The 14,180-nt window shown below is 44.1% G+C and overlaps 1 protein-coding gene across 2 annotated transcripts in view; it reads right to left on the bottom strand.

Annotated features, from left to right (window-relative positions):
• The window catches only part of LOC115158414 (spermatogenesis-associated protein 16-like), a 66,233-nt gene that overhangs the window by 34,132 nt on the left and 17,921 nt on the right, over nucleotides 1-14,180 (bottom strand). For both annotated transcript variants that reach the window (XM_029707329.1, XM_029707328.1), the window contains exon 4: nucleotides 4,435-4,524. In XM_029707329.1, the coding sequence (XP_029563189.1) occupies nucleotides 4,435-4,524 (90 nt within the window). The remainder of the gene's footprint in view (nucleotides 1-4,434; nucleotides 4,525-14,180) is intronic.

Consider the following 14,180-nt stretch of genomic DNA (forward strand, 5'->3'; position numbering starts at 1 on the left):
TGAAATACTGGTGGTGGCAACTTCTTCCATCACTCTCATTCCTTGGGAAAACAGAGTTAGGTGGTACCTCACTTGGTCCTCGCAAACTAGTTGTGTCCGAATTCTGTCAGTCAGAACTGAAGGCCAGTCAGCAGGGTCTGTAGACTGTGGTTAATCCTCAGCAGCATGATTTGGTGGGGATGCATTTCTAATGGGGAGCACATGGGCATTAGTTTACACACGTTATTCACAGCATTTATAGTTTTATAGTGGTGGAACATCCCACATACATACCCAGTAATAATAAAATCATCAATGTTACCTACAATATGGAAACTTAAAACTTTGCAAAAGGGAAAGTATTTATTTTGTTAATGTTATGCAGGGATGTACACATAAACACATGCGTGTGTACTCACACACACACACACACACACACACACACACACACACACACACACACGTGCTCGTGCACAAACACACCTGAAGAATCCTGCTAGGGACAAGTGGAAGCAAATGGGTCTTCATCCTCAGGCTCAGACAACATTTGTGAAAACACCTGTGTGGCTGAGGAGGTGGATGGCTCCTCATTCTGAGGCTCTGAGATCGATTCTGAAGAGGCCTGTGTGGCCGAGGAGGTGGATGGCTCCTCATTCTGAGGCTCTGAGATCGATTCTGAAGAGGCCTGTGTGGCCGAGGAGGTGGATGGCTCCTCATTCTGAGGCTCTGAGATCGATTCTGAAGAGGCCTGTGTGGCCGAGGAGGTGGATGGCTCCTCATTCTGAGGCTCTGAGATCGATTCTGAAGAGGCCTGTGTGGCCGAGGAGGTGGATGGCTCCTCATTCTGAGGCTCTGAGATTATTTCTGAAGAGGCCTGTGTGGCCGAGGAGGTGGATGTCTCCTCATTCTGAGGCTCTGAGATCATTTCTGAAGAGGCCTGTGTGGCCGAGGAGGTGGATGGCTCCTCATTCTGAGGCTCTGAGATCATTTCTGAAGAGGCCTGTGTGGCCGAGGAGGTGGATGGCTCCTCATTCTGAGGCTCCGAGATGATACCTAAATCCCATACCTAAATCCGCCACTGCCGGCATGCATAGTATTAATATTAGCCCTCTGATTACAATGAAGCAGTTCCTTATAAATGGAATGCACATTAGCGGTGCGCTGGTCAGCTGTTTGTTCACCCACACGCAATTGCTAATAATCCATCCACAACTGCCCTACTGTGATAAAGTGAAAATGCTCGACCCTAACCTGCAAATATAGAAAATGATCTGTAGGCTACAGTCAGAGAGGACGGAACGATTTGACAGGGGGTGCAGGATTTATTTTGCCTAATTTAGATTAGATTCTGCTTATAATGATGGAATTTTGGTAGGCTATTTGTTAATTAAATACATGCACCTTCTCTTCTGTCATTATATGTTGCCCTAGAAGACTAAATAAACCCTTGCTCACCAGAATAATGTCCTAAATGATAGAAAGAATGCTTCAATCTAGTTGACATCGGTAGAGTTTCTCTGCCATCTCTGCTTCTTTCACAGAGCAAAGACGTTTAGGGACCTCGGAAAAAAATAAAAATAATTGGGGGGAAAAGTTTTCTAAATAACATCAGTTTGATCAGTTGTGAGAAAATAGAAAGCTGTGAAAACAACCCAACATGTTTCTGATAAGATTTCAGTTCGGCTTGGACGCATGTTTTATGTGGTTGAAATACTATCAGCTTTTATGATGCTTATAAAGATAGCACCTCTCAAGATGCTGAAACTAAGAAACCATATTTCTCCACTCCTGAGTCAGAATGTACATTTGGTGTACCATTTTACTGCAAGAAATGCTTAATTCTGCAGGAGTTCATATTAAGACTATGTGAGAAGTTATAGACCTACAGTCTGTGTCCATATTTCAGTTTCCATTGTACCCATCTGAACAGTAGGCTACAGTTCCCTTCTCGTGCCATAGGCTTTTTTGAAGTCCCCATCTTGTGACTGTCAAATTTCTATAGTGCCTCACAATAATCATTCACATAGCATAGGCACTGCTATCATCCTCTTTTACCACTTCATCAAATCTTTCACAAACATTACTTTTCTGGCCCTCTCTTCTCTTATTTTCAACTCTCCATTTCACAGCTTTCGCTTATTGAATTAAAACACAGACATTATCCTTTTTGCCTCAGTGGATAGACATTAACTTTTGCTGCCCGTTCCCAAAAGCGTTTGGCGATTGGTGTGTATGCTATCTGGCGCGTGTAAAGTTAGGCCCTGAAGCTTAGACTTACGTACTAATGCCAGTTAGACAAAAAATAATGAAAGAAAAACATTTATAGATTTTTTTTAATGTATTGTTTGAACCCGACCGCCACCCACCCACCCTTAACCCGCCCGCACCGCGGATTTAACTGTGGGGACTGCAGGTTATGAGTCAACCTGCGGATCACTAATGCACATAACGGCCACATTTGTCAAGTGATAAATGTTTCTACAACATGTAAAACATATTTGCCAAAAACGAGGCTATTAGGATCACTGCAGCATTGTATGGGTATTCAATAATTCAGAGCCACTCTATTCATTACATTTCTGTGTCAACGCAGTTTGACACTAGAGAGAGGAAACCATGACCCTTAACTGCTTAAATGGACAAATTTCTTTGTCTAAAATCACATTCTTCACAGAGCTTTTTTTCTACAGGAGAGACATGTTATAGCATACGAGTGGTCAAATAAACATTCCTATTCAATCTTCAACCTGTAATGTAATTGTCTGCAGATGACTATCCAATGATGGAAAGTGCACCAGAAGTCAGGAAAATTGCAAAGCACAATTCAGTGGAGGCATGGTGAGAGCCTTCTACTAGCAGGATTTCTTCATGGAACAAAGGGAGAATCCATCACATTCTCACTACCATTGGAATATAAAAGAACAGAACCATTAAATGAATATTAAATGAGATTGATGTTCGTTAATTATCTGCCCACCTGAAACGGCTTAAGGAATGCATTCACTTATCCATGTAATTAGCTTTGATATGGCTTTATATAATTTCCAAGAAGAAATTATAAAATGTTGTGCTTAGCCTTATAAGCAAGGCTAAGCACAAAATCTCTTGAAATTCCAAAACAAAAAAGGTTTTAGTCTATTGCATGAAAAAAATTCCATTGTAGCTCATACACCTACTGTACCCAGAGAGGTACACACAAGCAATCTTTACCAATGTGCCATCCAGAAGACACATTTAAGCAGCTATTTTCAGCAGGCCAAGATTATGACTGCTTTTCTCATAGGTAGCCAAGCAGTTAAGAGCGTTGGACCATTAAGCGAAAGGTTGCTGATTCAAATCCCAAGCCGACTAGGTGAAACATCTGTCAATGTGCCCTTGAGCAAGGCACATAACCCTAATTGCTCCTGTAAGTCGCTCTGGAATAAGAGTGTCTGCTAAATGACTCAAATGTAAAATGTCATAACAGAAACAGCATATGCAATGCCTTGACAAGATCCATCCCCCAGTTCACTAATCTACGATGATTTGAGCCTAGGCAAAGATGCTGATTTTCTGTTTTGGAGTGTCCAGGACAGAGCAGTGTCAGCATTGGCTGACCTGAGGGGAATGGACAGGAGTCTGAGATGTGTCCGGAGGAGAGACAGAGCACTGCCCACTGCCAGTGTCCTCCTCCTCTCCCTCTCCTCCCTGGATCCCTGACAGCTGTACTGTAGCCATTCAGTTCAGGCCCAATGCCAGAACCCCAACACAGAGACCCAAGAAAAGGCAACTGACCTTCCCATTGACCGTTTATCAAAGCCCTGATGCACACGGAAAACTGCTAAACACATAAGGCCCTTTTATTTTTGTATTAGTAGGCAGGTCGCTAAATTTTGATTTAATTGGTCCCCCAGACAATTCAAAAGAAGAGGGATGGAGGGGGGAAAGAGCGAGAGAGATTAACCAAACTTAACCTGCTCTCTGCTCCAGTCCATTCCAATGATGTGGTTCGATAATGATGAAACAGGAAGGGACATTAACAAAATAAATAGCAGACGGTCGGCTGTGGCTCTGGAGCCCTTTGAAATTTATTCCCTCCTCATTCAATATAGAATAAGCACCGTCATATGTAAGGGACTACTGGTGGACACATTAACAACACTGGAGCTGTAGGAAGTGATGGCTTCTAGTATCTGGGTTATGGCAGCGTTAGCAGAGAATGTAATTATGAGTCTAATTGTCCTCTACCCACTACTCATACTACATTGAGCAGTTAGTATTTATGTGTCTCCATGAACATATTTTTCCTGGAAAAGACGGATCCAACAGTCGGCGAGCCGATGTTACAACCCGCTGACTGGACATGTGTTCATCCTCCCTCTGTAAATGACTTGGCGCTTTAGCCAAAGTTAATCTATCTTCATTTCCTGTGGAGGACCCCCTCCTCACACCCTAGCATTTACCACTAACTCTTACCTCGCCGCGGCACATGGGTTCCCCAGCAGTCGATACACCATGGCCTGGCGCAGATGGTGGCGGAAATAGATGGGGTTTAGCTGGATGGCTCTGGGAAAGAACAAAGAGAAATAAAAAGAGACTAGTGTTATTGAAGAGAGATTCAACCAGTTCAGAATGGTCCATAGTTTCATTGTCTGAGAATCTGTTTAAACGTAATTGCCTCAAAGTGTAAAACAAAAACAGCCTTTCTTTGATGCCTGGTGGTTACATTGTACAAAAAAATTAAAACAACATATTGCTGAGTTGTTCTTTTGGGTCACTTAAAAGGGGAAAATATTGTTGTCATTGTGCTGAGTCCGAGTGATTTTGGCTGAGGCTGTTTCAGACAAAGAAATATACTTTTATGGCAGATCAGTTATGGGGATTTATGAGGTAATCATAGAATGAAATGTTCAATGGGAGTGAGGAACTGTGATGCAAGAAGGGAAAAGAATTAAGGTATGATAGGTTTAATGTGAAATTACTCTGTGCAATTATTGTTCCTGATGTGTTTGCCATTTTATACAAGCATTGTCCTCTTAAGTCTAGGCTTAAAAAGACACATCATCAAGATAACTACTGTAAAGCAAAATGAAATAAACAAATTAAATGATAATCATTTTGCTGGTAGAGTATGTTTTGACAGTGGATTTACAAGTGGATATGAAAAAAATTCTTCACTTTAACTTGATTGGTCAACTCCCCCAGCCCTCCTGCATTAATTTACATAATTTTGTTTCCTTTTGGGTTCCTGCAGTTCAGTGTTGAGGCACTGAACTGCACTGTTTCTTAGTACGAAAACTAAAAAACAGTCACCAAAGATATGGAATAAAAGAAAGCAACTCAGTTGGTGAGCGATAAATATTGCACCATAACAATTAGTAGAGACCTTGAAGAGTAGGAATATGTAAATAAATAGTTAACATGTAAAAAGACAAAAAATGTGCTCAACCACACGGTTCATAAGTCAATATAAGGTACTATAAAGTATGAAGAAAAAAAATGAATACAAATACTTATATTGGTGAAGAAAATATTGAATTGTTGACAACACACCAACATAAATTGGTTAAACCAACATAAATTGGTTAAACTGCATTTCATGCCCCTTGAGGTCAATTCATCCATATTCAGACTAAATGTCGCCTATAAAATAATGCAAATAATATTAATACAAAAATGGTACTTAATTAATTATCTCAAAAGGTAGTCTGAACATGTGTGAAACACGTTGGAAAAGCCTGGATCATTTCAAAATGTAAGAAAACTGTTTTAGGGGACATTGCACTATTCACTGAGTGTACAAAACATTAGGAACACATTTCCATTACATAGACTGACCAGGTGAATCCAGGTGAAAGCTATGATCCCTTAATGATGTCACTACTTAAATCCACTGAAAATCAAGGAAAATGAAGGGGAAGAGAAAGGTTAAAAAAGGATTTTTAAGCCTTGAAATAATTGAGACATGGATTGGGAATGTGTGCCATTCTGAGGGCAAGACAAAAAAGATTTAAATGCCTTTGAACGAGGTATGGTGGTAGGTGCCAAGTGCACCGGTTTGAGTGTGTTCAAGAACTGCAACGCTGCTGGGTCTTTCACGCTCAACAGTTTCCTGTGTGTATCAAAAATTGTCCACCACCCAAAGGACATCCAGCCAACTTGACACAACTGTGGGAAGCATTGGAGTCAACATGGGCCCCCATCCCTGGTAGAGCGCTGTCCTTTCTAATATAAACATTAAATCTGAGAAAAAAGACAATTGGAAGTTGTAGGATTTTACGGGGAAATATATACAGTACCAGTCAAAAGTTTGGATACACCTACTTTCTTTATTTTACTATTTTCTCCATTGTAGAATAACAGTGAAGACATCAAAACTATAAAATAACACATGGAATCATGTAGTATACTTTAGATTCTTCAAAGTAGCCACCCTTTGCCTTGATGACAGCGTTGCACACTATTGGCATTCTCTCAACCAGCTTCACCTGGAATGCATTTCCAACAGTATTGAAAGAGTTCCCATATATGCAGAGCACCTGTTGGCTGCTTTTCCTTCACTCTGTGGTCCAACTCATCCCAAACCATCTCAATTGGGTTGAGGTCGGGTGATTGCGGAGGCCAGGTCATCTGACGCAACACTCCATTACTCTCATTCTTGGTCAAATAGCCCTTACACAGCCTGGAGGTGTGTTGGGTCATTGTCCTGTTTTAAAACAAATGATATTGGGAATAAGTACAAACCAGATGGGATGGCATGTCGCTACAGAATGCTATGGTAGCCATGCTGGTTAAGTGTGCCTTGAATTCTAAATAATTCACTGACAGCATAATCAGCAAAGCACCCCCAAACCATCACACCTCCTCCTCCATGCTTCACAGTGGGAACCACACATGCAAAGATCATCCGCTCACCTACTCTGCGTCTTAGAAAGACACAGCAGTTGGAACCAAAAATCTAAAATTTAGACACATCAGACCAAATGACAGGTTTCCACCGGTCTAATGTCCATTGCTCGTGTTTCTTGGCCCAAGCAAGTCTTTTCTTATTATTGGTGTCCTTTAGTAGTGGTTTCTTTGTAGCAATTCAACCATGAAGGCCTCATTCACACAGTCTCCTCTGAACAGTTGATGTTGAGATGAGTCTGTTACTTGAACTCTGTGAAGCATTTATTTGGGCTGCAATTTCTGAGGCTCGTATCTCTAATGAACTTATCCTCTGCAGCAGAGGTAACTCTGGGTCTTCCTTTCACGTGGTGGTCCTCATGTGAGCCAGTTTCATCATAGCGCTTGATGGTTTTTGTGACTGCACTTGAAGAAACTTTCAAAGTTCTTGAAAATGTTCCTTATTCACTGACCTTCATGTCTTAAAGTAATAATGGACTGTCATATCTCAGTACTTATTTGAACTGTTCTTGACATAATATGGACTTGTTCTTTTACCAAATAGGGCCATCTTCTGTATACCACCCCTACCTTGACACAACACAACTGATTGGCTCAAACGCATTAAGGAAAGAAATTCCACACACCTGTTAATTGAAATGCATGGCAGGTGACTACCTCATGAAGCTGGTTGAGAGAATGCCAAGTGTGCAAAGGTGTCATCAAGGCAAAGGGTGGCTACTTTGAAGAATCTCAAATCTCAAATATATTTTGATTTGTTTAACACTTTTTTGGTTACTACATGATTCCATGTGTGTTATTTCATAGTTTTGATGTCTTCACTAATAGTAAAAATAAAGAAAACCCTGCAATGAGTAGGTGTGTCCAAACTTTTGTCTGGTACTGTAAATATATATTTTTTTTCAAGAAGAGACAGTTAAAGGGTTAAACAGAAAAGGAGGTGATGTCACCCTGATCTGTTTCATCTGTCCTTGTGATTGTCTCCACACCCCTCCAGGTGTTGCCCATCTTGTGTTCTCTGTTTGTCTGTTGCCAGTTTGTTTTGTTTTGTCAAGCCTACCAGTGTTTTCCCCTCTGCTCCGGTCTCTCGATATGTTCCTGTTTCCTAGTTTTCCCAGTGTTGACCATTCTGCCTGCCCTGACCCTGCCTGCCATCCTGTACCTTTGGCCCCACCTATCTGGATTACCAACCTCTGCCTGCCCTTGACCTGCTTTTTGTCTGCCCCTGTTTGATTAATAAACTGTTGTTACTTCGATGTTGTCTGCATCTCAGTTTTACCTGAAACGTGATAGTACAACCTGTCCATGACTGACCCAGCAGACTCGGACCAGCTGCGCAACGCCATCTCCTCCCAAGGAGCCACCATTGATAGGCACGAGGAATTGCTACGTGGCCTTGGCCCGAACGCCATGACAAGGCGTTGGACATCTTGCTGGAGCAATTCTGTGGGTTGGCTCAAGAGGCAGCCTACTACGAAGGTAACCTCACAGCCCCTCAGTAACTCGGCTGTTAGCAGCGCCTTTCTGAGTGTAGATCATGCCCCCCCCCACCTCACTCTCCTAACCCAGGATTATTACCTCAGGTCGTTAATACCGGGTAGAAACTACCATGCAGTATTGAGGGAGTCTCCCAGAACAGAGACTTGGCCAAACTCCTAATCCCCAAAAATGGGAGAATTAAACAATATTGCTACTTTTGAGAATGTGGGAATAGTCTGGACACTTCACTGTCCCTTATGGGGAGTGTGTTTCATGTGGTGATCTCATGAAGGACAGGAAACACACATAACTGTATCTCTTAAAGTGTACATTTCCCAGCTGTCAGGTTTACATCTAAATATTGTGAAATGTATGTGATTAAACATAAAACTATTTGTGAAAAGATGTAATGTGCTATTATCCTTCTAAATGAGTATGGATTTTCATGTAAAGATTAACTAGTCAGTGGCCAAGCCCACATGAGCATAGGCATTACGTTGGCACCATGGACCGCCCTTTTCTACTGAAATGCATAAAACCCACTCCTGATGAAATTCACATCAGACTAAGCAAACCCCAGTGTGAGCTGAGGTTGCAAATGGTTGAATTTCTGAAACCAAAACATGCCGGGTGACGCTGGTGTGTGAAGTGGTTTAAACTACAACTCTACCAAAGGACAAGACCATACCACATGGAGCATTGGCTACACGGCTGGAAATGGTTAAAATCTGAGACTATCGATCCCTACAGAATAAGAGCAAATCTTAGATATGAATTACTAGTCTGTAGCTAGAAATCACGTAAACCTAGGACGAGAATACAGACAACCGCCGAAACATCTATTCTATGAGAACATTCCTGAATGGTACTCTGAAGTACCATTCTAACAACACGAAAGATTTTAATCTTTGGGGAAACGCAACCAGAGTGACTCTGATGAACTCTCCAGCAGACGGACCGGATTCCAACAGCGAAGACAACAACGACATGTGGTTGTAAATATGAATTGCAATTTACTTTCAAACGTGCGGCCGTTCATGGGCAAAGGATTAGCATTTCAATTAATATAATTATAGACTGTGTGTAATGAATCCATGTGGTCTTTCCTGCTCTTTCTCAGTCCACACTCCCTTCCCTTTGTCTACCAAGCCGTCATATCAGCTTAGCCCACTAGGGACTTTTTCCATCATTGTTAGTAACCAATATCTACTGCTTGATTGTTATGTATTTCTGTGGTTATTTAGTTAGTTAGTAAATAAATGATTAAGCCAATTTGTATGTCGCTGATTCATAATTTATGCTAGGGTTCGTGCAGATAACCAAGAATTTTACGACGTTCAGATGAGACTGATAGAAGGTTAACAATAATTAATGATTGACTGCTACTGATATAAAAGATCTTCAGATCTTTAAGATCTGATTCGGGAGATAGCCGCTCTATATAAACTAATGCTTCCGTGGTGCCCCAGGTTATTAATGGTTTAATTGTTGCATGGTTTAATTCAATCACGTAATCAATTAAACATTAGGTAATCGATTTGAAAATAGCATGTCATCTCATTTAACCATACTAGAGACACGACACCGCCTTTCCGCGAGCCCCGCTTACCTCCCAGGAACGCTTCAATGGAGAGCCGGGGAGCTGTCGGGCATTTCTAGCTCAGTGTGCCCACATCTTTGAGCTTCAGCCCTCCTCCTTCCCCTTGGACCACTCTAAGATAGCATACCTTCTCACGCTGATGTCCAGGAGGGCGCTCGCCTTCGCTACAGCATTCCAGTTCTGCTCATTAAGTCTCCTCAGTTTCCCATGGTATTGGGATTCTCCTGGCTCCAGCGACACAATCCCCTCATTAACTAGTCTACTGGTGCCATCATGGGCTGGAGCCCATTCTGCCACGCCCATTGCCTGAAGTCAGCACAACCTGCCCCGGGACGTCTTCCTGGGGGCTCGGAAGTTACCCCGGACCTCTCCGCCATTCCCGCGTAGTACCAGGACCTCCGGGAGGTGTTCAACAAGGCCCGCGCCACTTCGCTTCCGCCGCACCGACCATATGACTGCAGGATTGACCTTCTCCCTAGCACTACTCCGCCCGGGTACGACTGTACTCTGTCGGGACCAGAGACCAAGGCGATGGAGACCTACATTGGGGACTCCCTAGCTGCAGGATTAATCAGTCCTTCTTCTTCTCCCGCAGGCACAGGGTTCTTCTTTGTGGAGAAGGACAAGACTGCGCCTGTGCATTGATTATCGGGGTCTCAATGACATAAGGGTGAAGAACCGCTACCCCTCATCTCCTCGGCCTTCGAGCCGCTCCAGGGGGCCACCGTGCTTTCCAAGCTGGATCTACAGAACGCCTACCACCTGGTGCGGATACGGGAAGGGGACGAGTGGAAGACCGCCTTCAACACGGCCAGCGGTCACTACGAGTATCTGGTCATGCCATTTGGCCTTACCAACGCCCCTGCTGTGTTCCAGGCTCTGGTTAATGATGTTCTCCGCTACATGTTGAACCGGTTCGTCTTTGTCTACCTCAATGATATGCTTGTCTTCTCCCGCTCCACCCAACAACATGTGCTCCACGTCCGACAGGTTCTCCAACGCCTCCTAGAGAACCAGCTGTTTGTAAAAGCTGAGAAGTGTGAGTTCCATTGCTCCACAATCCCTTTTCTGGGTTACATCATCACTGCAGGGAGTGAAAACGGGGGTGGATTGGCCCCAGCCTACTTCCAGGGTGCAGCTGCAACGTTTCCTGGGGTTCGCCAACTTCTATCGCCACTTTATCCGGGGTAACAGCACCCTGGCTTCCCCCGTCTGCACTCACCTCGCCCGAGGTTCCGTTCACATGGTCTCCAGCTGCTGACCGGGTGTTCAGGACCTCAAAAATCGCTTCACCACAGCTCCCATCATGGTTCATCCTAACCCATCCCGTCAGTTCGTGGTGGAGGCCGATGCTTTGGATGTCGGAGTGGGGGCTGTCCTGTCCCAGCGTTCTGCCCTGGACCTCAAGCTACATCCCTGCGCCTTCTCCCATCGCCTCAACGCCACGGAGAAGAACTACGATGTGGGGAATCGTGAGCTTCTCGCGGTGATGATGGTGTTGGCAGAATGGAGGCACTGGTTGGGGGGGCAGAACATCGGTTCATCGTGTGGACCGACCACAAGAACCTGGAGTATCTCCGCACCGCCAAGCGCCTCAATTTCAGGCAAGCTAGATGGGCCCTGCTGTTCACACGGTTCAACTTCTTGGATCCCGGCCTTGTCAAGCCGGATGCGCTGTCACGCCGCTATAGTCCCATGACTACTACCTTGGAACCCAAGACCATCCATCCCACTTCGTGCCTGGCAACGGCACTCAGCTGGGAAATAGGAAAGCATGTCCGTGAGGCGCAGATTTCCCAGCCGAACACCGGGGGGGGGGGCCTGATAACCGGATGTTTGTTTCTGACGCCGTCCGCGGTCCTGGATCGGGCCCACACCTCCAGGTTGGCCTGCCACCCGGGTTCTGTCGGACCCTGGCTTTTGTGTGACAACGCTTTTGGTGGCCTACCATGGTCCCTGACCTGTCCGCATTCGTCGCCGCTTGCACAGTTTGTGCACAGAACAAGACTCCTCGGCAAGCTCCGGCTGGTCTCCTCCAACCTCTGCCTGTCCCTCATTGTCCCTGGTCTCACATCTCCTTGGACTTTGTCACGGGTCTTCCCCCATCTGGAAGGCGTTCTGCACTTTCATTGGGTCGTTGGCCAGCATGTCCTCCGGGTTCCACCCCCAGTCCAACAGCCAGTCGGAGCGAGCCAACAAGGACCTAGAGACTACTCTGCGCTGCCTGGTCTCCGCCAACCACACCACCTGGAGCCAGCAGCTTGTGTGGGTCGAATACACCATTCCCTGCTCTGCCACGGGCCTGTCACCTTTTGAGTGTTCCCTGGGGTATCAGCCCTCGCTCTTCCCTGAGCAAGAAGATGAGGTCGGCATACCTTCTGCACAGATGTTTATCTGCCGCTGTCGTCGTACCTGGAGGAGAGCCCGGTCGGCCCTCCTCAAGACCACCTCCAGGTATGGATGACAAGCAGATCGCCACCGGACCCCGGCATTGGCTAGGGCAGAAGGTATGGCTGTCCACCCGGGATCTGCCCCTCCGGGTGGAATCCCGCAAACTCTCCCCCCGGTTTATCGGCCCGAAGTCATTAGCCCCTCTGCTGTTCGCCTTTTGTTCCCCCTCATATCCTTTGCCCGCCCCAACCCCATCGACTGAATAATTAACTGGTTTGAAAGCAGAGCTATTAAGCACACAAGCCACATTAACCTATAAAATAATTATGTTTTGCCTGTCTGATGCATCTGAGCTGTGCTTATGGTCAGGCCTAACATTCCATGGATCTTTGGCTAAGATACTGTCAACATTTTTTTAAATGTTTACATTTTAGTAATTTAGCAGACGCTCTTATCCAGAGCGACTTACAGTAGTGAATACATACATTTCATTTTCATTTCATGCATTTTTTTTTTGTTGTACTGGCCCCCATGGGAATCAAACCCACAACCCTGGCGTTGCTCACACCATGCTGGCGTTGCAAACACCATGCTCTACCAACTGAGCCACAGGGATGACTAACATCATCATCCCCACTCCCCCTCTGCATCATTCTAATGTACAGTAAGATAAGGGTCTTCTAAACTCCTTATGCATAGGAGGACCCTCGTATCCAGACAGGGGATAGAGAAAGAGAGATCTGTGTGCGTCTCACACTCAGTGGTGTTAAGTATTTAAGTAAAAATACTTTAAAGTACTACATAAGTCATTTTTTGGGGCATCTGTACTTTACTATTTATATTTTGGACATCTTTTACTTCACTACATTCCTAAAGAAAATGTACTTTTTCCTCCATACATTTTCCCTGACACCCAAAAGTACTTGTTACATTTTGAATGGTTAGCAGGACAGGAAACTTGTCCAATTCACACACTTATCAAGAGAAAATCCTTGGTCATCCCTACTGCGTCTGATCTGGCAGACTCACTAAACACAAATGCTTTGTTTGTAAATTATGTCTGAGTGTTGGAGTGTGCCCCTGGCTGTCCATAAACAAGACAACTGTGCTGTCTTGTTTGCTTAATATTAGGAATTAGCAATAATTTATACTTTTACTTTTGATACTTAAGTATATTTTAGCAATCACATTTACTTTTTCCAAGTATGAAAATGGGGTACTTTTTCCACCACTGCTCACACTCTTCTAATGAGCTTGATGAGGGCAATATAAGTCATGTCAGAGATGTTCTACAGCAAGCTGTGGCATTTGGGGTCGAAAACAGCTGCTTATTCCTTATTTAACATCTTCGAGCTTTGGAATGTAACAAATACACCTTGTGTAAAAAAAACAGTAAAAACTTCACAAACGGATCCAGAAGCAGGTCTGCCAGCCAACCTTTCTCAGATGAACTTCTCATTCAAAACCTGAGACATTGGACCTGGCTGGCATTATCAAATATAACAAATCAAATTTGATTTGTCACATGAGCCGAATACAACAGGTGTAGGTAGACCTTACCCCAAAATGCTTACTTATGAGCCCTTAATTAAGCAATGATGCAGTTTAAAAAAAGTAAGAAATAAACTAAAGGAAAAATGGTAACAATAAAATAACGAGGCTATATACAAGGGGTACCAGTAACCAGTCAATATGCAGGGGTATGGGTTAGTCAAGATAATTGAGGTAAAATGTACATGTACTGTAGGTAGGGGTAAATATGCATAGATAATAAACAGAGAGTAGCAGTAGAATATGTCAAGAATGTGAAGGAATGTGAATGTATGCATGTGTGCATATAGCATCA

Source organism: Salmo trutta, chromosome 22, assembly GCF_901001165.1.
Source record: "Salmo trutta chromosome 22, fSalTru1.1, whole genome shotgun sequence".
Taxonomy (NCBI): Eukaryota; Metazoa; Chordata; class Actinopteri; order Salmoniformes; family Salmonidae; genus Salmo; species Salmo trutta.